Source organism: Thunnus maccoyii, chromosome 3 (genome assembly GCF_910596095.1).
Source record: "Thunnus maccoyii chromosome 3, fThuMac1.1, whole genome shotgun sequence".
Classification (NCBI taxonomy): domain Eukaryota; kingdom Metazoa; phylum Chordata; class Actinopteri; order Scombriformes; family Scombridae; genus Thunnus; species Thunnus maccoyii.
Genome location: NC_056535.1, coordinates 20652518 through 20678606, shown reverse-complemented (window position 1 = coordinate 20678606; position 26089 = coordinate 20652518). Strand labels below are relative to the sequence as shown.

Genomic DNA, 26089 nt, shown 5'->3' with positions numbered 1-26089 from the left:
ATTTACTTCCGTCAATAAAACTAATACGTAAAGTTGTAAAAGATGTGGATTGTCTCCCCCTTTGCCTGGTCTATTGCTTGTTCTATCTGTATGTATATCGATCAATTCTCATCCACCATATTTGCTGGTGACGTATAGCGTGTAAGAGTCACGTTTCTGAATCGGACCATCCTATTGGCTGCAGTCGGTGCGGTCACAGCCAATCAGAGTATCTGACTCAGAGGTTTGGCTGCGAGTTGTTTCATGGACCCAAACGGGAGCCAGACAAGATTGTTCTGAGCTCAAAGCAGAGAGGAGAAGTTGGACTGAGTTTATTATAGTGACAGAAAAAGATACAAAGATATGACCAAGAAGAAATCTACTACAGCTGAGGCTTTGGAGATTATCCCTCAAAATGAAGATGTTGAGGAAAATGAAGACAACTCTGCGCCCGAGTCCTGCTACTCTGAGGCCGAGAAGACAAGTAAGTAATGCTGTTATGAAATTATCCATATTCTGATGGATTATGTAGGATACAGAGTAGGGAAATGTGATTTTGGATTGCAGATCTATTGTTTTTGCGCATTAGGAAACCATTTTATGGCGGATGTTTTAGGTCATATTTAAAATGAAAAGTCCAAATAGAAAATTTAAAGAGATAAAATTAAAAATATTATTAATTTATTGCACTGCTAATAATGATCAAGCCATAACTATTCTTAAAAAGAAAAGGAAATTGAAAAAGCAAATTTAAAATGTAAAATGATAATCTGAAAATGTAAAGTGACAATGAAAAAGCCAGAGCAAGACCACAAGACCACACTGGTTCCAAGATACCCTCTTCAGTCTGTCTTCTTCAAGCCTTGTCCAGGATCATAGGGCTTGGGGCACCAGAAGACTGATTTGTCAGCTTGCTTGTAGATAGGAAGGTGGTGGTTCAGGTGGGTTGTCTCTGTCTCAGGTGCCGGGAGAGGTCCACCTTAGATTTGGTTGTCAGTTGCTCATCCTCCCCCACCGCCTTCTTCAGCACGATGCTACATACAGCATCAACAGACTTAACCCGGGCTTGGCCATACATCAGACACATGAATGCCTCAATATCATCCCTCACCTCTGGCTCTACTGACCAGTCATCACCAAGTTTTCTGAAAAAAAAAGACATTTGTATATTACAAAATCAAGCTGCACTAGTACCTACATTCAGCAATTATTTGATGGCCATGAAATGTTACTGAAAATATCATATACTGTAAAGAAAACACTCTCACCTGAAGGCTGCGTGGTACTTGGGATGGCTCTGTAGCTTCTTCAGGGGTCCGACTTTGCCTTTGCCCTTGAAGGCACTCACACTTCTCCATGTCTGCATTACCAGAGATGATGAGGTTCAGGAACTTCATGAGATCAAGCGGTAGGAGTTCATCTGATGACTTGACCTCAAGATCATCAGCTGTAGGAAGCCAAGGAAGTGACTTTGACTCATTTAATGTCTGCTGGATTATACCACAAAGGAGCAGGGCTGCATCCTCATACTTGTCTTTGGACCCCAGTTTATATGCATAGGTAACCGTGTCTGTGACAGACATGCTGGCACTGTATACCAGGTTATAGGTGATACAACTTTTATCACCTGGATTGACCCTGGCAAAGGTGATCCACTCACGAATATCATGGCTCTCAAGTTTGGCCTTTGGCTTCTCACTTCTGTACTCAGGATTGGGGAAGCTCTCCAACTCTCAGGTGTAGAGAAGACGCAACGATGCAAGCTACACAACCTTGTTATGCTGAATCCCTAGATCTCGAATGAAATCAAGCACAGCATTGAATTCCCTCAGATGTGCAGCAGCCTCATGATTCTCCTCTGTATCAGTGACATGGTTGGTAGCTCGGGCTGTATCTCGGAGACGATTGGCATACTTCAGGTTGAATGATTTGCGACAGGACTGATGGAAATTAGCCTCTCTCCCAAACAGTTCCTCGCCTTGCACCATGAGATGTAGACGGTGTAGCCCAAGTTCTAGGGTTCAAGGCTCAATCTGTTTCCATTTAGGCTCCTTCAGTGCTCCATCCTTGTCCTTAAATACAGAGAACTTGATGAGCCTTCCACAAAAGATACAGTCTGGAGGGAACAACTGCGTGGCATAGGATGATGGCGGTTTACGAGGGGAGCGTTAGATGTCACACTACACTTCAAGCATTTCTGTTTTTTATTAAAGTTTTGGTAGCAGCTTCTATGATAGCCAGCTGTTTCTAAATCTGCACCAGCAATACTCTCTGGAATGTGATTACAGACATGCGATAAGGTGAATCAGGAACGAGATGTCATGATTGCTGTGTAGCTGAGCCAGCTTGTCAGTGGCAGACCCCTTAACTTGACATAGTGGTGTGAAATCTCGGTGCTCAATGCCAGTTACATGTAAAATACAAGTTACAGGAGAACGCTTCCGCAGTTCTTCTGACCCACCACCATTGTCTCTCTTGCGTTTCTTTGACTGTGGCATGATTAACTACCACCAGTTCCACCTAATTCTATAAAAAGAAATGAAAATAGAGTTGATTAGAGATTATTCATTTAATTTACTTACAAATAGAATCGTTTCAAATATTCATGTTTCAAATATATCTCAGGAGAATGTACTTTCTGAGGTGCTGAGGGCGCCCAGGGCAGTCGAGTAGTCTGAGCGGCTCTGGCCTGAGGTCAGGTTCAGATAGCCCATCTCTGCTGATCGGGACAGGGCTGCAGAGATGAAATGATGAGGGGAAGAAGTGCTCTGACAATTGTCCAATAAGCCCAGAATTTCGGACGGCTCAGGCATCATCACACTGTAGACACAATCAAAGTTGACAGAAATTTAATGGTGTTTTTTTGTTGTTTTTTTTTAAAAAAAAGGGTTTTGCTGAAGTTCTGCCTCAGGATCAGACCTACCTTGAAGTTTGCACAGGGAGAGATGTAAAAATCTGCTGAGGATTAGATTTTTTTTTCAGCTCCTATTTAAACAAACAAACAATTATTACACAATTCAGAAATGACATTGGTCTTTCTGTTAAGGACAGCAACTTTCACGACCCCATGACAAGATACTAATGAGTGAATTCCCAACAGCCTTCCATTTGAGATTAATGCTAATTTAACACATTAGCATGCAAATACATTAGTGCTGCACCCAAAATCAGTCCTTCTTTACCACACTGTATAGTGCACTTTATGTGTTGTCTGCTATTTTAACCAAGTGTCTGATTTCCAAGTGTGAAATGTATGCACTATTTAGTGCCCTCATCATGGCTCTACAGCTGTCAGTGATGAAGCAAAATTACAATGCTTCATAAATGTCCAAAATCTCAATCTACTGCTCACTGTAGACCAAACTATTGAGTGTCTATCAAATCAGGAATAGCGAATAAATGAGACTGACATACCAAGTCTTATATGTTCTAAAATGACCACTGTTGCCAGATCTTACATTCCTCAGAGCCAAATTTTCCATATATGGGAAAGCAAAGTTGGCTATAATTTTCTGGCATTTATGAGGCATTACAGTCTCATGGGGCCGCTAGCTTGGTCTTGTACCTACTGTCATATCATAGTCAGTTACAGAAGCCAAACTGAAACATTATAACAACTACAGCACAACTCCTGGTCACAGCCTGTACTGTTGATAAAGATGAAGCAGATGTGCCCAGTACCTCAGTGAAGTGTAATGACTGCGTGTTCTGCAGGGTTCGTTCCAGGGCAGCTAGCTGATTGGACATGTGGAGTATTTTGTTTCCCAGTTTCTTGTTTTCCATCTCCAGGAAATCCACCCTTTAGATTAAAACAAGCATATTTTACCTTTGCTATTTCTTTTAAACATAAGTAGTGGACTGTTTCATCATGCAGTGAAGTGTTGACTCATTATTTTAGTTCAGTACCTGCATTTGGACAAAGAAGCTGTTAGATTACTGTCTTTCTTGTTGTGCTCCTCCTCATTTAGCTGTTGCAGTAACCTCCTCCTCTCAACAAGAAGTTTCTCATTTTCCGCAGTTATACTTCTGATGAGCTCTTTCTCCTGGAAAGGAAAAACCATCATCCAGTTTTATATCCGCTAATATATTTGAGAACAGTTTATCTGGTGCCATGATTTAACATCACCCTTGACAGCCGGTTTACTTTGGTCACTAAGTCAATATATTGACATAAAGGAAAAAAAGTGGTCACCCCTTTTTTCACTGAGCAAATATATTCTTCTATTAACAGAGGAGGGAATAAATATTGATACTGAAAGGAAGGAAAAATCTCCCTCTTATCTAATCCTGTTATTCTTAACCATGATAACCTTTCCAATGAAATGAAAACTAATATTGATAAATTGAATACCAGTGATATTGCAATAATCACAAACACATTCAGAACATATTACTAGAATGACACTGCCCCACCTCAAACATTTTGGCTTTTTGTGTGTAAAGAAGGGCAAAGCTCCAGACTTACCTGTGCTAATGAATGGGAACACAATGACAGTTCCCGCTCCAGATTTTTTATCTTCTCATCACACCGTGTGGCTTCATCATCAAATTTCTGCTTGGCTCGACATAGTTTTACTTTGTGTTTTTCCTTCATCTCATGGTATTTACTGTAAGCAAATGGACAAAAATAGAACAGTTCAGACTAAAACCAATAAACGGTATAGTACAAAATTATGACTTCACTCTAGATATTGTTTACGAATAGGTTCAGCAGAAAGAAGTGTTATAGGCCATTTACCTCCGCTCTTTGTCAAGGCATATTAGGGTTTCACAGATCTCCTTCTTTAGTGTCTCACACTCATCTTGGGTGGCCAACAGAGCCTTCACAGTTTCTTGATAATCAGGACACTCCTGCGGGCCAGAGTGCAAACATCAGCAGTGACAGGAATTGATGGCTTAAGTGGTAACATTAATTCATCTAAAGTTCTGTTTTCCATGGGCTCAACAGTTCCCGCCCATTTGTGATGGCAAACAGTCACACAAAAAGTGGAAGTAATACATAATATATTCAAATATATAAGAAAAATTACCTTAGGCAGTGTGTTCTCATTGTACAGCTGTGTCTGTATCTCTTTGTTCTCTGTTGCCAAAGAGGCCTCCAGCTGCCTGTGACTGTTTTCACAATGCTGTGAGTCTTTTTGCTTCCACAGCCTTCAAGCACAAACAAGCATGGTTAAACCTCCAATTATATATTACTACAACATGAGAGGTGGCATGTGCATACAGTATTTGCTGGAGCTGCAAGATATGGAGGTAGAACATACTTACTTTTGATCTTGGAAATTGTTTTCTTTCGTGCAGATGGTAGCTATAAGGTCATCAAAGTCTTTATGGGAATTGTCCAGCTGCTGCTTAAGGGAATGTATCTGAAAGGTTAAGAAAACCATGGAATAGGAGACAAAGGCCATTATAGTGGATTTGTTTGAATGTCTTTTAATGTAATTGCCTGAAACTTCTCTATAATCCATTAATATATTGATTCACTCACCTCTGACTCACTTTCTAAAAGGCTTCTTGTCTGAGCGCTGAGCTTATTTTGTAAATTTCTGCACATCTCATTGCTTTGATTCAGTTCAGTTTCCTGGGACTAGAAACACAACAAGAACAGCACTCAGGTATGTACTGACCACAACTTCATCTCATGAGTTATACTTGCTGATACCAATGTGTACTACACTGTGTTAATCAAGCATAAAAATGCACATTGTGCTCATTCTGCTCTGTTTGCTTTGGCAATAGCACTTAAGGCTGATATAAGCTTCTCACATAATGCTCAGTGGGACTTACTTTAGCTAACTCATTAGCTTGCTCGGCCTGAACCTGCACAGCGAGAAGCTGCTGTTGCTGTTCCTGCAGGGCTGACTCAAGCCGATCCACCTCCTTCTGTAGAAATACAACCTAAGACGAACATTATACAGATTAATGTGTCACATCTGTCCCAGCACAGCCCCCACACTCTCAGTATAAAGCCTCTTTCACACATTGTTCCTGGTAAATTACTGGGATAACCTTTCAGGGACTGCTAATGATTTTCACCATTCACACATGCATCTACATTTAGGAACATTTCCATCTTGCACCTTTTCACACATGCCACAGCAATGCCGCAATAGACAGGGCAAGGGACAGTCCAGCAGATGGTGATCATGCAACACTTATGGATGCCAACTGCCATAAAACTCAACAGAAGAAGAAGAAGATGATTGGGGTAAGGCCCACGGTAAGGCCGCATGTACGTGTACATGGCAGAAGATGTCTCTTATTATTGTTAGGAACATGGCAGGCGAGGAGCCATTTTTGTCTGATGCCAATGTTCTTGTAATGTATTTAATATTCAACAAGTTTGCAAGACAAATAACCTGCAAAAGCATTGGCAAGGCAACCAAAAACAAGTTGCAGATTCAAATAAGTCATCAGCGCTCATGGTTCGCTCACTCCACATGAAAGCATCTTTCATCAGACGGACATAACCCTTTACGTGCTTGTCCCTGCTCCTTGTCACTGCTTTCATTCACAACACAGCCGCATCGGCCTGACATTTCAGACAAGTTATTAATGGTATGACACATTTACAGCATGGTGCACAAGCAAATTGAACACTGCCATTTTTATACCATTTATGGTGTGCATTTTTTTTTGCAGTAGCCATTCAAAGTATTTACACTCAGTGAAGTAGTGATGACACAGTCATTGCCATGTGTTTGACAGCCGTACAAACTCATCATAATATCATTAGTTTGCTAATCTGTGATCTGTTCCTATTTTTAAGTACTCACAGTTTCCTCCTTTTCCAAAAGGCATCTTGTCTGAGCAGTGAGTTTCTCCTTTAACTTTCTGCAGGTCTGGTTGCTCTGTGCCAGCTCTGCCGCTTGAGACTAGAAATAATGAGCAACAAGAAGGTACATTTTGAACGTGCATCCACCAGGTGTGTCACTGAAGGGTCACAAGAACAGGAAATTTCTACTAATGACGAGTCTCTTCAATCAATCTGTAGTACAGTATTCTCTCCAATGAACTATCACCTTTGCTATAACATACATGCAATAATGGTCTAACAGCTTTTGAGCCTTTGAGTTCATTCAGTCTGTGTAACAAGGTCATTCTGTTAATAGCTTCTGTGTTTATATGATAATCCAAACATACTTTGAGTTCAAAACCTTTGCTGGTTAATATCAATATGTTTTGTACTTTGGCAGCTTGAAAATAGAAACAAGACTCTCTAAGACTTTTTAAATGTAATTTCAATCAGAACTTGACTTTTAACAGACTACAGCTCTTGAACACTGGTTTGGTTCTTAAGAACAGTTTGATCACAAGTTAGACAAAAACGTTGTTTTATGTTTTCACAGTTAATGAATTGAAGCAATGGGACTTACTTTATTCAGCTCTGAGGTCTGGTCACTCTGACCCTGCACAGTCAGGAGCTGCTGCTGCTCCTGCAGGGCTGATTCCAGGCTGTCCACCTCCTCCTGCAGAGACGCCACCTGAGACAAACACACATACTCTGAGGTAAGGCTGCAACTAATGATTATTTTCATCACTGATTAATCTATTAAAAATTTTACTGGTTTATCAATTAATTGTTTGGTCTATAACATATCGGACAGTAGCGAAAATGCCTTATACAATTTCCCATAGATACAAATTGATTTATTAAAATTACTTGTTTTGTCTGATCAACAGTTCAAAACCCAAAGATATTAAATTTACTGTTACACAGGGCAAAGACAAGCATTTCATCTTCATGTTTTAGAAGTTGGAACCCGTTAATTTTAGTAAATTTGTATTGCTAAAATTATTTAAAAGATTCATTGATTATCAAAATTGTGGCCAATGAATTTTTGGCTCAACTAAATGATAAATCAGCTCATCGTTTCAGCTCTACTGTACGGTAATTTGCTGATGTGTCATTTTTCTGTATCTACACCAGTGTCTCACATTATTAAGACACTTGAGACAAATACAATAACATGTAAAACGCAAGTACAAAACAGAAATGCAATAAGTGACATTTCATTTTTAAATATTGATGTTTTCACAGTGCTGTCTCTGTCACAACCATGGTTAGCTACGCTGGGCTCAGGGGTGTTATTTGTGCAATGTGGCTCAATGATCAGTAGCAGTTGAGCATGTTGGTTGGTGCTCATTGATACGGCTGCTACTAACCACACATTTTACAAACACAGTGTTAAATAAACATGAGTCTCAGCTAGAACTTTGTTTGTTCCCCCGTCATATAATTTATAATGACTTACTAACTCAAAGTACCAATGAGAGTGATATATGTGGTTCCTACCACTAATATGAATTTAAGCTTATTCTGTTATTGAATAAGCTTAACTGAAAGGAGTGTTTATTGATAGAATAACTTCTTCCAGCAGGTATCTTACCGTCTGTTGCAGAGAGTTTTTCTCAGCATCCAGGGAGCGTACCCTGTTCCTCAGAGCTCTGATCTCGAGGTCCAGACGATCATTCAGCTCTTTGGCCTTTCGCAGTTCCACCATTTCTTTTGAAATAGAGTCAGATAATCATCACATTATCAATAACACAATCTCTGTATTATCATGCATTCTTGTCTGTGAAATGCTGATTGATTTTGACGATTACAACATGATGCAGTGAAGTGAAAATACAAACATTGTGAATCTAAGGGAAGTTTTTTGAGGCTTCTGTACTTATTTGTATGATTTAACAAAAAAAAGATGTAATATCGTTATGGGGTTTAGAGTACCAGAAGGAGGTGGAGTTTGCATATTCACTCCGTGTTTGTGCGGATTTCCTCTCACAGTCTAAAGGTATGCAGGTCAAATGGAAATTCGAAATTGTCGTAAGATCCATCCCAATACAGACACTTGAAGTCTTGAGAGCTTTAAGTGTACATTCAGGTGTCACGACGTAGTAGGCAAGTGTGTCCCAGGTCTGAAATATGCCAACACACGGCACACTCCTAATATTGCTTCAAAGCTGCAATTCAGAGTCAAATGTATGGGCAGAAAAATGTGTCAATAGAAACTGAATTTGAATCATTTATATTTGAATTTGCATTGCACAGTTTGAATAATTGCATAAAAACTGATTCTAAATAGGATAATTTGAAATTGAATGTATTAGTTTGGAACTGAGTTCCAATAAACTTGAAACTGAAAATAATATTATGAAATTGAAGAAGTTTATGTTGGATTCAGTGTGAATATTATTAATATTAATGTCCAAACACTAAACTGTTGGCAGAACCTCCAAAGATGGTCATCACTTAATGTTAAAACTCTGTCCTTGTTGATGCAGTTAGTAAGCATAATATTAAAAATCTGAAACATGTTTTAAATCCTTACATTTCTTAACTTTTTTTTTCTTTCTAAATAATATTTGGTTATGTCTCTTTTAGCTGTGTGGGGATTGTGGGGCATATCTTTTCTACTTTTACACTCAATGTACTCTAAATATGATGCAGAATACACATGACAAAAAATTCTCACCATATTTCTTCAGTTTTTCGACTTCTTGTCTGAGCTGCTCTACTTCCTGCTGTGCTCCCTGCAGCTCAGGCTCTGAAAAACACAGATGGTAGAATAAATCCTGATTTTTGGGTATTCTTTGATGCTAAAACAACTTTGACAATGAAAATTGTACAATATTTATTGTAGATTTTGCTGAAAGTTAGCAGCGGTGGCAACCTTGATTTAATGACAAATTAAAATAGAGAAAACACAGAGCACAGCAGGCTACTGTATTATCACCATGAGAAATCTCTTTGAGAATGACACAGTCTGCTTATCAGTAGCTGATTTTTATCTCTTACCATAAGCTTTTTGGGTTAAATGAGCAGACTCTAGCTCATCAGTCAAACGCCGGATCTCGTTGTGGGCCATGGCCAACCGGCGGGAGCCCTCCTCCAGGTCCCGCTCCAGACGGGAACACTCCTTCTCTACACTGCTTGCCTGGACTGCCAAATGTCTGGCCTCAGCCTGAAGAGAGAGGGAAACAACAACTCACCAAGTAACCGAGATTACTATTACTGCCATGCTTGGAAGGGAGCCTATCGACACAAGCAAGAATTCATGTTCACAAATACATGCAAGATCAGAAGGGAAACCTTAAGAAGTGCACTGGATCAAGATGCATCAGCCGTGTAGTATCTTGGATCTCTTCTGCCATGCAAAATTCCCTAGCTTGTGCTGGTAACAGAGCTTAATAATACTGGAACAAAAAAGAGGTTGAAGTTAATGGAGATGCTGCTGAACAGGTGATCTGAAAGCAAGACATGCAAAAAGATTCACACATTCACACGTGCACCTCGGGATACACACAATAAAGTCAGTGTGGCTGAATCTCGGACTTTCCAACTAACCTGAGTGCAGCTTTTAGTATTTGTTAGTATTTAATAGACTGCAGTAACATTACTGTAGACAAAAAGGACATACAGGAATAAAAGTATGTTTGCTCTGTGAAGCTTTGTGGAGTCCAAAGAGTCTCTTCCATGGGCTCTGGCCATGACGCGGTGCCCCCTTATGGGGAGACTGTGGAGTAAAGTCAAATTACAGAAGCACAGAATAAGACATTTGACCACAGAAAAATGTATATATAAGGCATGCTCTTCTAACAACTAAAAAAAATATTTCAAATAATATCAAAACATGCAATTTGTTCATATGAATCACTGACTGAATTATGGTATAATTATACAAAATGAAAACAGGGAGAGGAAGGCAGAGTGTCTTTCTTTCTAGTGCTGGTTTTATTTTCTCATATAATTGAAATGACAGTGCTTAGAGCTCAGCATATTTTAGTTCTTAAAGTATCATTATGAACTATAACCCATGTTTCTGACTTTTACACCAACGTTGACATTCACCAACATTTTTCCTCTAACCTGGTGTACATTGATGTCTGGTCCTTGGGCGTCTTTCCCCTGTGGGCTGGCTGTTTGTCCATCACGTGTCAGATTGTCGGGCTCTTCCCTTGACTCAAGAAGGGAGGCCCTCTCCACCAGGAGGTAAGCCACCTGCTCACTGGGGCTGCTGTGAATCAGCTCTGTGAGACCCTGCTGGTACAGCATTTTAGCCACCTCGCTTATCTGGGCGTCTATCACAAAAGAGATTGGGAGAAAGATTAGAGTAAAGATATCTACACTGTATTCTCAAAATACAAACTAAAAAATCTCTTAGAGAGATTCAAAGACTTTGACAAAGTGCAGATAAAGATTCTTGCTCTTGGATTATTCTTAATTGTAGGTGGTATACTGATAACAATTTCCAACCTTGAAGGGATATGAGGCGGCGTAGCTGATCCTTGAGCTGATCATTCTCGTCTTGTATCTCCTGAGCCAAAACATTTTTGTGCTCTGTAAAGATACGGATCTGCTCCAAAGACCTACGTACCTTACAGATAAACAGAACGCCAACATCAAATACCTCCTTTACAGACACAGACTTTTACTTATTCTCACTCTTGATGTTCATTTGTGATGTCATAGGTAATTCAGCAGTAATAACATACCTCTGCCATCTCTGCTAAGTGTTGTGACCGCTGGGTGTCCATGTCCCTTATCACACTGCTTAGTTGGCTTCTCGTGTGCTGGTGGGTTCGCCATAACAAACACAGCTGAGCCTCTTTAGGGGCGTCAGGTTCAAGTCCCTCCTCACTAAACCATGTGGCGATCTGCTCCAGCTCCTGCTGGAGACAGTATGGGTGACATGTGGACACGGTCACTGATGAACCACCTTATTTCCTGCTTATAGAGGCCTTAATGTCTCCACTACTTGCATTATTGGAGGAGAAATTGAATTTCCAATCAGTCTCTGGTGTAAACTTATATAATATTACATGTGTGGGCATCATTATGAGAAGTTGCAAACTTTTACATCTCCCCATGCAACATCAGTTCACAGACTGTAAGAGAAACTGATAATACAGACTACAGGATGAAAAATATTCTGGAAGTGTTTTGGTAGATATGAGTGATTGTCATCTTCTGAGTGTGACAATCCTTTCATGTTTCATCTTAAGCTTTCTTTTAAATAATTATCTTTGTCAATGAATTAACCCCCAACTCTGAACTAGAGAGAGATAACTGAGACTTTTATGGGCTGTGGCTAAAGTTGTTTGCATATTTTGAGGAACAGCTGTTTCTCTGTCTGTGCGGACAGCTAGCATTGCCAATATGGTTGAACTGCTTCCTCATTGTGTGTATGTGGTGGTCTAAAACTGGAGATAATAACGGACCACACTTTTGTGTGTTAACCTCAGTCACTAAGTTACAAATTCATGCTGTGCAGTCAAACTTCACTCAAACCAACAGAGTTTTATTTAAAGTTATGCTGAAGAGCCCAAACTTTCCGACGGTGCCACATAATATATGTCAGGATGAGAAATATGTATAAGATAATGCAAAAGAAAATGTACATGTAATAAAATGCTGCGGCCGTTTAAGTGTAAAAACATAAAGCTTCAGCTGTTAATGATGCTGTTACAGCTGTGGAATAAGAAGATATTTCCAGCCTTGAAGCTGAGGGAAAATAAAAATAAAACTTTGTTAAGTGAAGGTAATTTCATCATCAGTTTTGCTTTCAGTTTTCAGTTCATCAAATGTCACATCTGGTGCATCGTAATACATCGTAATGACAATGTTGAAGGTCTCAGATTTTTAGCAAAAGTTTTTATGTTTTAGCTAACTGTGCAGTAAACGAAAAGAAGAAAAATAAGCAGAGTGCGATCGCTAACGTTACCTGTGGTTGATCCATTTGTCGGGCAGCGAGAAACAACTTTCGACCGAGATGATCACTCACATATTAGCCCGAAATGTTTCCGAAACAGTCCGACGTCGACTCCGAACCCAGTGAATCTAACCGTTACTCGCACGCGCATGAGAGCAAAACGTAGCCTCGCGTTCCAGAACACTGCGACGTAAAACGCACGTTCTCTCGTACTTCAACGGTTATAACGGTAACGTTAGGAGCGCAGTAACTCCATAAACTGTGGGATAACATAAACAAATACTCGAAACGTTCACGTCAGAAGAAGCCACAGAGTATAAAAATAGGCTATAACGTGGGTTGAGGTTGAAGGAATGTACAGTAAAATGTAATAGCCGGTCTGCGGATTAAACCAGGGGCGGGCTGAGTGATTTGGGGTCTCCAGGCAAACTCTGTTTTGCTTTATTTTCACCCTCTCTCTAACTGGGAAATTTGGTATCGGTCAGTGGTAGAAGAAACGCTCAAAACCTTCTTCTGAGGTAAAACTATAAATATTGCACAGTACAAGTACGAGTACTGTGCTGCATTCAAAATTTTACTTAAAAGTGAAGAATGAAAGACAGGTACTATTAGCACAATGCATTTAAATTTACTTAACATCTGTTCCCTTCTGGCTTTAATTGGTGGTGGTTCAGGGTGTTTTTTGTTTGTTTGTTTGTTTGTTTGTTTTGTTTGTTTGTTTCTGTAGTAACCTTGCCCTTATTTTGCTCTTGTGGAGTGATTTTGTTAGTGTTATGTTCATGGGTCCCTGAGGGAGTCTTAGGGAGCCTGTGACAGACTGAATAGGTCAATAATACTATAAATATTCATAAAAACGACAGGTGTAAGAATCTATTTAATATGCTTGGCTTTTTGTTTAATCTATTAATCTAATTTTTATAGAGTAAACTATTATATATTATTATTGGCTGTGGTGGAATGTAACACTTGTGAGGTACTTGTACTTTACTTGAGTATTTCGACTTTATGCTAATTTATACAGTACTACTACTCCACTACAGTTCAGAAGGAAAAAATGTGCATTTACACATTTATTTGACAGAAATATATACATTTTTTGAAATTAAGATTTTACTTAAAATATGCGGTATTGTTATTTTAGATTCAACTACCCAACAGTAGGCCTATATAGAAATGATGAAATTAGCTCTACATTGAACAACTACAGTTGTAATGTGATAAAAGATACGTTCACAATTTTCAAGTCTGTCTTAAAACAACAGTCAGGTGACACTGAAAGAGATTTTCCTCGCTGTAATCATTCCTCTTGTTCATACTGGCTGTTAAAAGATCCCCTTCAAATGTGCTTTCAATATAAGTGATTGGAGCCAAAATCCACAGTGTGTCCATAAGTTAAAAGTTTATCTGAAGCTTATATGAGGCTTCAGCAGTCTGAGTTAGTCATATCAAGTGGATATCTGCCACATTTACAGTCTTTTCAGCACCAAATTCCTTCTTTGTATTTCCTCAGACAGTGTTTCCCTGTTGAGCTGTGGTGGAAGTATAGTAACAAAAAGACGGACATTTACACATTTGATGTTGAAAGATATCTACTTGATTTGACTAGTAGGGATCTTCTAATGGTCAGTATGAACAGGAGGGATGATTATGGCAACAAAAAAGTATTTCAATGTTCATTTGGGCTCCTGACTGTTGTTTTAAGACAGACTTGAAAAATTGTGAACCTGTCCTTTTATGCATCAGTATCAATAATCCATTATTATATAATAGTGTAAAATTCACGGTGGCCATTACACTTGCATTGATACTTTAAGTAGCCCACATTTTGGTAAATTTATACTATCTATTTAGGAACATTTTAAATGCAGGACTTTGGCATGTAATGGAGTGTTTTTACGTGATTTTTTTTTTTTGTGATACTGCTACTTTAACTTAAGTAAAGGATATAAATACTTCCTACACCCCTGATTATTAGTTAATTAATATTACTAATAATTTGTTATGGGCATCTATTGTTGCTGCAGCTTCAAGTACTTTGCTTGCAAAGTGTGTTCATAACACAAATGACAACATAAGTTGTGGTGGGTTGCAAACATTTTTATTACTGTAAGTGCAATCAATACAATGAACAAACATTAAAATATTCACATGCTATATGATGTCATATGTTGTATCAACATTTGCGCATAGATTGCTGATGATTTATGATATCTGTTGTGTTTTTATGTTTTTATAATGGTACATTTATTGCTTTTACTGCATTTATTCTATTTTTGGTGAAACAAAGACAGATTTTCTGCCCTGGTGGGACATTAAATGTTATTATATTCATCAAGTCTAATGTATAACAATGTCTTCATTTGATGAAATGATTTTTCTTTGCAGATTAGTATTCTTTCTGAGGATTTTACTTGTTGTGTCTTGGGTGGTCTGAGACTTCCTGCACATTTACAATCAAAAGCGGGCAGTAATCAGCCCCTATTTCCTGCCTTTCATTCACCTCATTACGGAAGTAGTGTGGTGGTCTTCATGTCAAGCTGCCCAGCTGAATGAACAGAATGAATATATGTCTGTGATTCTCTTTTGTTTTTCAGTACAGCCCAAATCATTTATGCATGCACTATCTAATTGTATTTTGTCCCACATTTCAGTGCAGTTTGCATGTATGTAGTATAGCTTCTAAGAAAATGTTCTGTGTTTATGCAGGTCTAGAGGAATGTTATTTTGGGTGTTGAGTTGGTCCAGACCGCAGATTTGAGGGGGAGGGCAGGGAAAATTTAGAGGAAATGGGTGTTGAGGGCTCCTCCTATATCTCACTGCACATTCCTCTTCTGTACCCTTCTCTCCAAGTTTTGGAGCCAAAACTTTTTGAGAGAAAGAGCACAGAGGGAGGATAGCGGCAGCAACTGGGGAAAAGAGGATCAGTGAAGTGTGCAGACTCCAGGGCACTGAAGCTAACGGGTAAGAACTTCATCAAAACAGCTCAGTGATGTTTGATTAAACAGAAATGATGAAGCCTGGATTTTCTGTTTCCTATTTATAGAGCTTAGTGTAATAAGACTAACTAGCAAGCCTAATGAGATGCTGGTCACAGGCAAATGTAACCAAACCCTAAATCCTTAACGATTTTGTTTGAACATTTATGAAGAGGCTCTTCTGTACTTTCACGGTGATATGTTTGTAGTATCTGTGCTCATTACTTTAGTGCTGTCTGTGCCAGGTACCTCAAACTGTTATGTAAACCAGATGTAGTAGAATGTAATCACATGCCTCTCTGAATTGTCCTTAACGGCAAGTGTTTTCCCTCTTTGGGCAGAGTTTAGTGAAAAGGAAAAACATGTGCAGGGTGTAGAATAACCAGCCCTAAAAACTGATGTGTACTGCACCGTAGAGGGTAGGTGATGTAGGAAATGTACGTCTAAATCTATCCTTGTGTTTGTGAAAATGAATTAAATGTGAAACCAAGTGTCAGTTTCTCTTTCTTGCCACAGCCACAAATGGACCAAACAGGCAGTTTTGGTATTTTAGACCCAACTTTTGATGAGAAAAATGGAATGCATTTTTTTTTTTGTGCATTGAAACTAAAAACACATTTCTTAATAATGTGACTTCCCCTTTGTCCTGGTGTCCTCACGAACGTTTCTGATGCAAAAACATTACACTGATTTGATAGATTAGCTGGATTATAACAGTTCTATTCATTCTCACCACTCATAACTCATAACACTCATAACAGCCTCATTACAAGATAGATTTCTAAGGTGTGGATCATTAGGGAATGTGTTTTAAAAGATAAAGAAAAGTGAATAAGTTTGTAGGTTTTTCATACTAGTTGAACCTGAAGTGCAATGACAGATTATCATCCTCTACTGTAGGTGTAAAGTTTATACCTGGATTAGTAAAAAAAGGATACAACAGACCACTGATAGATGGGGTTTCAGACTCTATGCTTATTTACAAAGGGAACAGGGTGATGTAATCCGTAGAGACTGCTCAGCCTCTGAAGATAGGGTGAGCCCCCTCTGATCTGTCTGGCATGCTTTTGGCTTGATAAATGGACAGATATTGTCAGTGCAGATGTTAAAAAGGCATGATGAAAGCGGTCACGTTTTCTCGAGAGGCAGACAGACAGTCCACTGTTCCCAGAATTTACTGTCCATTTTAAATGACATAGAAGGAAGGGAAGTTGCTTAGCAGTGACAAATGTGTTTTGTTGACTTTACAAAGCTGTTTGGTGCTGTATTAAACCATTAATCTCAGCCCACAGGGATTTTACAGGCTTGCCACTCTTGTGAAGACATCATACTATAATTATAATAACATTACAGTGTTGTTTGTACACAGGATACCAGGCTCTTCCTCACACATTCAAGCAGCCATGGTATTCCTCCTCGTATCCTTAACCGTGCTGCATCTGGTCACCTTGGCCATGCTCCTCATCGCCACCCTGGAGAAGGTGTGTAAACTCATGTTGTTGTTCCTCTTACAATAGATGTCAATGTTAATCCCTGTGTTATATGAGAAAACACATCTTTCTTTCTTTCTTCCTGTAGTCCTGGTGGATATGGGCTGATTCAGAAATCACAGACCTCTGGTATAACTGTTTCCATGATAATGCCACACAAACCTGGTTGTGTGCTGCTACCAATGACAGTGGTAAATCATCGAAGTCTGCATGCTTGCCTGTAAACATGTGGATGCCTGTTTGTTTACTTACTGGTCATATTTTCCACTTCCACATGATTGGACAGTACACAATTTTCTTCTTCTTCTTTTAATTTTACCTCTCAGTCAGTGTTTTACACTCATTGTGTGACCATCTCTCCCAGACTGGCTGCAGTCTGTCCAGGCCCTCATGGTCCTCTCTGTGGTCTTCTCCTCCATCTCCTTCCTGGTTTTTCTGGGTCAGCTGTTCACAATGTCCAGAGGAGGCCTCTTCTACTTCACAGGCCTCTGTCAGGCCTTTGCAGGTGTGTAAAGGTTTCCATAATCCACCTAAAATGGTGTAAATTAACAAAAAAAGCTATTATTCTAATTTTCTTATGACAGTGTGACAACTTAGTGTAAATACACTTTTTGTAATTTAGCTTAGCTTGCTTGTATTCGTTGTGAAAAGAGAGTATCTCTATATCGGGGTGTGATTCAGTAAAAACAGTTTTTGTGTTTTTGTTAGTCATGCCTACAGTACATGAAGGAAGTTACCCAATATACATCTTTTTCTTGTCGTCAACACATTCCAGGAAAACATTACAACCAACAATGAACTGATCTCCCTAAGAATTGTTTGTGTAGCAAAAACTGTTTCTTATTTGCTTGTTGCTATGCTTCTATTTTTGCCCCCAAACGATTAAAAACACATGAGTGAGTCACACTCTTGGATATGTTCCTTCATTACCATAAAGATGGGAACTGCTTATTTTCAGTCAAGTCAACATACAAAGTCGCGCTGACATAAGTTCTTGTTAGAACCCGGAAAATGCTCTGTTTGTTCCTGTTTATGTTCTGTTTACTAAAAACCACAGCGCCAAGCTGATTTTGGAAAAAATAAAAAGTGAAACTCTAATATTTGTGCCCTATTTTTAAATATTTGCATCTTCAGTAGGAATGGGGCCAGGGAGGAAAGTTGAAAAAAAAGACAAACTAAAACTCTGTTGGTTTTGGTCTTTAAATGGCATTTCTTGACAATAAAAAATATAGATTTTTTGTGACTAAAAATTCAAGTAGGCATTATCATTAATCACTAATACATAGTTAAATATACTCTATATATACCATGAAAATATATCACTGTCAATTAATTAGAAAGTTTCACTAAAACGTTTCTCATTTGTCTTGCAGGTTTCACAGACTTTGCTGCTTGCCTTATTTTCACCTTCCACAGAAAAGAGATCTTACATGATTCCAGAGATCTGAGCAAAGGACGCTTTGGCTACTGCTTTATCCTGGCATGGTTGTGTGTTCCTCTCCTTCTCATAAGTGGAGTCCTGTACGTCCACCTGCGCAAGAAGCAGTGAGATGAAAAACCGAACCACTGCGCAGAGTGACGCTCTACACTCTTTATCACTCTCAGTTAACAGCGAGCCCGCTTATGGAAATGAGATGGCTGAAAATTAAATACCTCTAAATGATACTATTCAATCATTATGTTGTCATGTTGGCATTTCTGCTTGTCAAAAACTTTGTTGTAAACACTGTAACTCCTTTTAATGCCACACGTTATATGAAGGATGTTGACATAGAAACAGTAGCTAATCAATGCATAGTTGTATTTTGTACATAATTGTGTTTACTTATTAAAAGCGCAATACACTGAATGTAGTTACTTCTCAAGCAATGTTATGAATCATTTATTAGACTCATTAAATGGCCAACACGTGGATTTACTGGAGTATTCCTGCTTTTGAAGACTAATTCTGTGTATGACCTGTTTTGTTTTCTGTTAAGAGCTTCACGTGTAACACAGTGCCAGTGCAATCCTCTGACATGACACCATGGTTGCAAAAGGGTGTGCGACCTTTGTCATTTAATTGCTCATTGTTTTGCGGCATTCCTTGTTTTCTTTGTTGTTAAAGCATGCTCACACTATTTCCTATAGAATGAGGAAAACAATGATCAACATCTGACAAACTGACAGGGGGAGAAACCCCTGTAGTATCAGACTTCACTTACGGGTATTGCCAAAGAAATATAAAACTAAAGGCTGTGATTGCACCTGACACCTGTTGATAGCAAGTCAAATGCAATATTTCATGTGTAAAACTCTTGCTGACAAACCTACCTGTCAGGCTGGACCAGTCCAAATAGAAAACTATGAGGTAAAGGCCAGCCTCTTAAGGCAATAAAGGACACATTTTTCCAATAGTTTTCCCTCAAACACCTCTCTCACATGAAGAAGTGGTATGGTACAGTATGGTATGGTATGTTATGGTATGGTATGATATGGTGTAATATCAGAGGCAGTGATTTAATTCACACACTGCAGCTCTGAATGTCACAGGATAGTGACTGTGTGTCTGAGCAGATGACAACTTGTCAACTCACTGAATTTCAGGAATCTGACAACAATGTCAGTGACAAGGTGTGGAAGGGTTAAGAGGAGTGAGATGACATTCAGGGGAGGGAACACATGAAGACGAGCTACAGCTCCTGAGAGTTTATGAGTAATATTTTAGTCGGAGAGATGAGACACGATACCCAGGAGGTGAGTTTCACAATGTGCGTATTGTTTTTTGTTGTTGTTTTTTTGAGTGTTCAAACTGATTTTGTAAAGATGACAGAAAACTCAGTGGTCGCTTCTACTCATCGATTTATTTCTTTTGTCAACATTAGTTGGGGGACACGGATGCTGTCGAACAGGACTGAACTTGTCAACTCTGAACAGGCTTTTTCTCAGTAAAAAGCAAAGTGAAAGTCGCCATCAGGATTGTCAGCAACATCAAGATATTAGATGTTTTTCTTGTCAGCTCTTGCCAACATGTGAAACGGTGAGACTCTTTGCCAGAGGGATGAATGAGATAATCATTTTCCCTTGATTGAAGGGTGACATGAGCTGACCTGGGATGGTGGCGTCCCCACACAGCTGTAGTCAGTAGTTGAAACTCAGCTTAACTTTGATAGGTAGCACTTATTCCAGGAGACACACCAGACTGCAGTTATGTCGAACTCTCAAGAGCAGAGCCTAGATGAAAATGTCGTGTTCCTGCCAGTGATTGAGACCTCCCCAGAGTTCCTTTACTCTGAGGGGGAGCGCCAAGCTATGGAGAGACTCCTGAGTTTTGGTCCTGAGGCCTTCTACAGCTCCATCGGCACAAAGCGCTCCGGCTGCTTCCTGTCCCCTGAAGAGGTCAGCCAGATAACAAGCTGGGCTCAGGACTATCGCTGTAGTGAGCTACAGGTGCAAAAGGAGGAGAATGGAGAGAACTGCAACTCAGTGATGGGGAACTTGCCTTCCACCTACTTCCCTTATTACTCAGACACACCACCCCCGGACTTGGAGTTGGGCTGGCCTGAAAAAAGCTCTTGGGTGCCAATGGGAAACATTACAGTCCACACCAGTCCTCCTGCTGAGGGAGAACCCCCTCTCAGGGAGATCATCAGACGGCACTTGCAAAAGGCCAACCAAGTATGCAAATATGATGTGGTTTTTATATTTTATGGATGAACACAAAACATATTTTCATATGGGTAGAGGTGTATGTATTACATTTAGTCCAGTACTGGACATAAGTACAAATTCAATGTACTACACACTTACATTTCATTGCGCTACAACATTAATTTGACAGCTTTAGTTAATGATACCTACTTAACATATTAAGATTTTACACTAAAACAAGGATAAACTCATAAAATGTGATGTCTAAAAAGGAAATGGAGGGCCTCATTTTGTATAATTCTCTTCCTGCATAATCCATCCAATTACAGGCTAAGTGACATTTTCTTTATTGTGCAGGTAATTGCCATCGTAACAGACAGATTGACAGATGGTGCAATAATTAATGATTTGCACATTGCTGCCTCCCGGGGTGTCCCAGTTTATATCATCCTGAATGAAAGGTCCATCCAGGAGAACTTCACACTCAACAGGCTCAGGCATCCGGTGAGTCATCTCCTACAAATCAGCACACACCTAGCAGCCATCCTCTAGAGTATATTTGACAAAGCAAAGGAGAAACCATCAAATTTATTTTGCCAACATGAAACAGATCAACATATAATGTAATTGACGTCATTCTAATAAAGGCAACCAGTGAAACTAATCATGCATGAGCAATAAAAACTTGACACACTGCATACTTACTATAGAGAGGCACCACTTAAACTACAAGCATTTACTTTGGCATGCTTCCTGACAGAAGCATGCCAAAGCTACGTGTTGTGGTTTTAGCAGTACTTAGCTGAACTGGTTGCACAGCATTCAGTGTTGTCTGTGTTTCTTCCAAGTGGTGAGGAACTGGTCTGACATGGAGAACAAAGTGAAAAAAAAATCCTATTTTCATGAATGATGGACATGAAATAGATGAACATAGACTCATGACTGAACAGAACCTCTCTTCTGTCTTTGAAAGGAGAACAGACTATTCATAGTCATAGGATCTAAGATATTCTCGTAATTACACTGCTGTGCCACGGCTACAACAATCTCATGTACAGTTTTTTGCCATGCTAGCAGCGTGGATCTAGGAATGGCAATATCAGCAACTCAGTCCACCACTTTAGTTGACGCTGATAGGTCAACAACTATTGGATGGATTGCCATGAAATTTGGTACAGATATTCAGGGTCCCCAGAGGATGAATTGTAGTGACTTTGGTGATCCCCTGACTTTTTATCTAATGCCACCAGCAGGTCAAAGATATCATTTATGCAGTGAAATATCTAAACATTTACAAGATGGTTTGACACAAAATTTGGTACAAATATATAAATATGATATACGCTAATGACTGTGGTGATTTCCTGACTGTTCCTCTCGTGCCATCATGAGGTTGACATATGTGTTTTTTGGTGAAATGTCTTGACTGTTGGATGGATTGCCAGTAAATATGGTAGCTTTTGTTCAAAGCACCACTGTGAATCAGCCTCACAGAGCTGCTAGCATGGCTGTAGACTCTTGTTTAAACCTTGTGTCTGATACAGGATATTTCACACTGGTTGAAAACATAATTTACCATTCACATACCGTCACGGATAAACACCTCAACAATTCAGTGTTCAGTTTCAACTTAAGCTTGTGATCTGGCAGAACATGCGGGTCCGTGTTCTCGGAGGCAAAACTTTCTGTTCGAGGGAGGGAAAAATAGTGGTCGGGCAACTGAAAGACAAGTTCCTTCTGGTGGATTTACAGACAGTGATTCATGGCAGCTACAGGTAAACAGTCATGTTTTTCTACCCATTCCTTTTATATTTGTAACACACACATGAGGGTGATGTAACAGGTTGTGTTCCTACTCTGTAGCCTCACATGGACAGATGCGCACCTGCACCGGCAACTCATCACTGTTCTAAGCGGTCCAGTTGTAGACTCTTTTGATAAGGAGTTCAGGATCCTTTTTGCTGCTTCACTCCCCATCCCAGACACATGGAGGGTTGCCAGTACACATCCAGACATGGCTCATCAGCTAAAAGACATCTCAGATCTCAGGTCCCAAAAACCTCTCCCCTTAGAGCATGAGATTACCAACCCTCCATCCCCACCTGCTGATTCCCTGCTGGACTGGGAAGCCATGGGTGTTATGCAGAGAGAGTCCTGTCCAGACAGTCCTCTTGATCAACATGAGAAAATCATAAGAGAGGAAATGCCACTGCGGAACAACATGCTGTTTGATAAAAAGACACCTGTTGTGGATGGTTTGACTCACAATGGAGGCCAGTTTGTGGATAAAAGAAGGTACATCTTGACTAAAACAATCTTAGACACCCTAAGTGAGTCCTTGAAGTTGTCTTTGGACCAAGAATATAGTACATATTTTAAAAAATCATATAGTCATTTCCTGAAATATAACTCTGCTGTATTGTACAAGAAGGTTTTTTGTTGGTTTTGTTTGTTAGTTTACTATGATTAATCTTTTTGAAATTTATACCAAAATATTTAAAAATATTTTCAATTTCTTGTCATTCTTTGAATAATATTATGTATGTACGGGCAGCATAGTTTCTTTTTTTGCGCTACAGGTTGTTTGCACAGGTCTTTACTGATCTCTATTTGTGACAGGGTATTTGAAAACACCTCTCCAGTGACGAAAAATGTGCCAGATAAATCAAGAACTTTCAAGTGAGTCTTGTTACAGTCAGTTTTTACACAATGCTGAGTTAAGAGAATTGACCATATATTTGTATTTTCTGCTAATGCTTTATGATAACATCTCTGTGCAATTTTGATTATTTTCACAGCAACGCACAGCAGTCAGACCCAGCAACTACAGATATAATGAAAAGGTGACACCAAAAATATAAAGGAATTACATTTAATAAAAGATTATTGAAATGAACATATCCATAAGAAAATGCGTTTTTCCTCTTGCAGGATGGAACGCAAAATAGAGCGAGCCATTTCCAGGCAGCTCTCCAAAGAGAAGGACACAAATGCTGATGAAAGAACAACAAGAAGGCTTGATGATAAAGAAAGTGAGCCAACACTAAATGCGGCAATGCTTTCCTCTACTAAGAGAAAAGAACACTCAAGGAGGGAGTCTATGTTGGTGGAGGAGAGAAGCATGGATGAAACTAGCTCCAAGGTGGAGAACACACCATGTTCTAGAGTAAGTCACTGTCCCCTGCTGTCAAAACAGAAGAGTTAATATTGATGCCTTGTTCCTGTTCATTGAGGAAACTGAGACGATTTTTCTCCTCACAGAAACCTTTAATCTTGATGGTGCCGCAGTCTGAGAGAGATGGAGCTGTGGGTGACATTTTGAAGAGGCTTTGTCATCAGCAGAGCACTTCAGGTCTGCCCAGGAAAGGATCGCAGGGCACCAAGTCAGAAGTGAGCCGGTCCATGATGGACCTGAGCATACACAACACAGATACAGATCAAGACGACAGAGCAGTCCCAGTGCCCAGGTTGAAGGCCAGTGTAAGTGTGTAGATTTGTCTTGTTTGTGTAGAAAGAGTGAAACTGGAGAGACTTCTTACATAAAGTAGTTTATTAGCTTACAGAGATTTTTCTCAGAACTTCAATTCATCAGAGAAGAAGAAGTACAAATCATTTACTCAAGTAACAGTAAGGCATCATAACTTTAAAAAAAAAAATCAATTAAAGGGTTGTTTCACCCAAATTACAAAAAAAACAAAACAAAAAAACCCTACATTATTACTTACTTCACTGAATCAAATCATGCAGACTGCTCTGATTTTATCTGTCTTGGTTTTGCGAAAATCCACCTCTGAGATTTCTGCCTCCACCCCATATATGGGAAGTTTAGTTTATGGTGCTGCTCACAACATTGACAAATTGCATTCAAATATACCAAAATGTAATGTCTATTTTTAGAAATAAATGTCCTTGTTAGCCTTTTAATGACTATAATCATCATTACAAAGTACTGTGGTTCCAGGGAAAACGGTTCATGGTGAAATCTGTGATTAATGGGGACATTGTTTTCTTTAAAAATACGCTGCATTGAAATGATTTGAACACCACAAACAAAAGGCAGAAATCTCAGATATCTGTGAAATTACCCCTTTAATAAACCCTTTGTATTATTATTTATCTCTGAGGAAATGTGTTGAAGTATTAGCAGAAAAGCGAAATGGAAGCACCAAAAGTACTAGTTCTACATCAGTGTTTCCCAGCCATTTTGGCTTGTGATACATTAACATGAAGCAGTGTCTACTTGTGACCCCACATCGCAGCTTATGTCCTTCGCGTAGAGTTGTGAGCAGGTCAACCAAAGAGTGAATTATTCTTGCCAGATTGTTTCATTTGAGGGAATTTTAGAGGCCACGAGAAGTAAAAGTCAGACAAAATAAACTCTTTAATCATCTTGAGGCCCCTCAGATTTATAACCTGTGAGAAGTAATTAAATAGTGTAGGTGGTCTGAATGCTGATATAAAGTGCCACTACTTCACAGTACCTGATTTATGTACTTTGTCAATCTCTGCTTCCTTTACAGTGCTTTAACCCAGGTTACATGACACCTGCTCTTGCCCTGATGAAGAAGAGGAATGATGACGTGAAATCTACGTTGTACAAAACTCCAATGTCCTCTCTACCCAAACAGAGGCCTCGCAGCACCACTTATACACTCAGTACAGATTGGAGGAGGTCACTGGCAGAAAGAGAAGGAAAACAGGAATGAGGAACAAGGAAGACATACACGAACGATATGTTCTGTAACAGCGTCTTGTGTTGATGAGGAAAGGCAGCTGCCAGCAGTGGATATTTATGACCTCTGCAGTGTTAATTACCCAAACTAATAAAAACTCTGAAAAGAACACTGTTGTTAATGTGCAGGATGTACGAATGTTTTATCTGTATTTGATGTCTCACTGAATTTGATGTTTAGATGATTAGATGCTATATACAGTGCATTTGATGTAATGCTTTACTTTAGAATATGTTTAAATGAATAAAGTTGTTCTGTAAATGCTGCTCACAATGAATATTATTAACTGTCTTAACTCACTGGACAACCTTCACAAAGTCAGTTGTAGTGTACATCCAAGTAATTACTGAGGTAGAGGAAGAAATTACAGACAGACCTTTTGATTTGATTATTTTATTCAACTTTCAGCAGGTGGGAGTATATGTACTATGGCAGGAAATCCTGTATGTGATTAAGACAATTAATCTGGGTATTATCATATAATAATGGTAACTAGAGTGTACATTTCCTGAGGAAAATGCTTGTGATTGCTGCTGGCTGATTAGACTGCCAGCTGCTGCTGCTGCTGC

At 39.3% G+C, this 26089-nt stretch overlaps 3 protein-coding genes across 9 annotated transcripts; 2 read left to right on the top strand and 1 right to left on the bottom strand.

The window, feature by feature from the left end:
* Positions 1–296: 296 nt before the first annotated feature.
* On the bottom strand, positions 297–12791 carry si:dkey-264d12.5 (coiled-coil domain-containing protein 30). 4 transcript variants are annotated; one of them, XM_042406930.1, is made up of 23 exons: positions 12705–12790; positions 11476–11652; positions 11237–11357; positions 10850–11061; positions 10401–10496; positions 9779–9944; positions 9456–9527; positions 8370–8485; positions 7356–7463; positions 6756–6854; positions 5767–5877; positions 5468–5566; positions 5248–5345; positions 5010–5130; positions 4718–4830; positions 4445–4586; positions 3886–4022; positions 3661–3778; positions 2903–2964; positions 2615–2799; positions 2441–2505; positions 1248–2051; positions 297–1124 (listed from the first exon to the last, which is right to left on the bottom strand). In XM_042406930.1, the coding sequence occupies exons 1-21, from the start codon at positions 12717–12719 to the stop codon at positions 2480–2482; spliced, it is 2394 nt and encodes a 797-aa protein (XP_042262864.1). In that variant the 5' UTR covers positions 12720–12790; the 3' UTR covers positions 297–1124; positions 1248–2051; positions 2441–2479. The 4 variants fall into 4 exon arrangements, with proteins under 4 accessions (XP_042262864.1, XP_042262865.1, XP_042262863.1 ...); XM_042406931.1 differs by having other exon boundaries at positions 1248–2505; positions 11476–11649; positions 12705–12791; XM_042406929.1 differs by having other exon boundaries at positions 1248–2505.
* On the top strand, positions 382–19006 carry emp3a (epithelial membrane protein 3a). 4 transcript variants are annotated; one of them, XM_042406933.1, is made up of 10 exons: positions 382–463; positions 5552–5594; positions 6041–6199; positions 6820–6904; positions 7329–7488; positions 15543–15653; positions 17037–17148; positions 17246–17348; positions 17522–17662; positions 18531–19006. In XM_042406933.1, the coding sequence occupies exons 7-10, from the start codon at positions 17071–17073 to the stop codon at positions 18704–18706; spliced, it is 498 nt and encodes a 165-aa protein (XP_042262867.1). In that variant the 5' UTR covers positions 382–463; positions 5552–5594; positions 6041–6199; positions 6820–6904; positions 7329–7488; positions 15543–15653; positions 17037–17070; the 3' UTR covers positions 18707–19006. The 4 variants fall into 4 exon arrangements, with proteins under 4 accessions (XP_042262867.1, XP_042262869.1, XP_042262868.1 ...); XM_042406935.1 differs by lacking the exon at positions 6041–6199 and having other exon boundaries at positions 6820–6878; XM_042406934.1 differs by lacking the exon at positions 6041–6199.
* A 1221-nt stretch (positions 19007–20227) lies between these two features.
* Positions 20228–25649, top strand: fam83e (family with sequence similarity 83 member E). Its single transcript, XM_042404124.1, has 9 exons — positions 20228–20814; positions 21145–21291; positions 22438–22562; positions 22651–23082; positions 23407–23466; positions 23586–23630; positions 23719–23953; positions 24049–24267; positions 25308–25649. Exons 1-9 carry the CDS (start codon positions 20347–20349, stop codon positions 25491–25493), a joined length of 1917 nt encoding a protein of 638 aa, XP_042260058.1. The 5' UTR covers positions 20228–20346; the 3' UTR covers positions 25494–25649.
* The last annotated feature ends 440 nt before the right edge of the window (positions 25650–26089 follow it).

Excerpts from the sequence above, each read along its gene's own strand:
- si:dkey-264d12.5 (XM_042406929.1), bottom strand. Across the intron at positions 11,062-11,236 it reads CCGCCTCATATCCCTTCAAG|ACGCCCAGATAAGCGAGGTG; the intron begins GTTGGAAATTGT and ends CTTTTGTGATAG. Across the intron at positions 9,945-10,400 it reads GCAAACATACTTTTATTCCT|GCTGAGGCCAGACATTTGGC; the intron begins GTATGTCCTTTT and ends CTCTCTCTTCAG.
- emp3a (XM_042406935.1), top strand. The coding sequence starts at position 17,071 with ATGGTATTCCTCCTCGTATCCTTAACCGTGCTGCATCTGGTCACCTTG. Across the intron at positions 17,349-17,521 it reads TGCTGCTACCAATGACAGTG|ACTGGCTGCAGTCTGTCCAG; the intron begins GTAAATCATCGA and ends CATCTCTCCCAG. Across the intron at positions 17,663-18,530 it reads CCTCTGTCAGGCCTTTGCAG|GTTTCACAGACTTTGCTGCT; the intron begins GTGTGTAAAGGT and ends TTTGTCTTGCAG.
- fam83e (XM_042404124.1), top strand. The coding sequence starts at position 20,347 with ATGTCGAACTCTCAAGAGCAGAGCCTAGATGAAAATGTCGTGTTCCTG. Across the intron at positions 23,954-24,048 it reads AGAACACACCATGTTCTAGA|AAACCTTTAATCTTGATGGT; the intron begins GTAAGTCACTGT and ends TTCTCCTCACAG. Across the intron at positions 24,268-25,307 it reads TGCCCAGGTTGAAGGCCAGT|TGCTTTAACCCAGGTTACAT; the intron begins GTAAGTGTGTAG and ends CTTCCTTTACAG.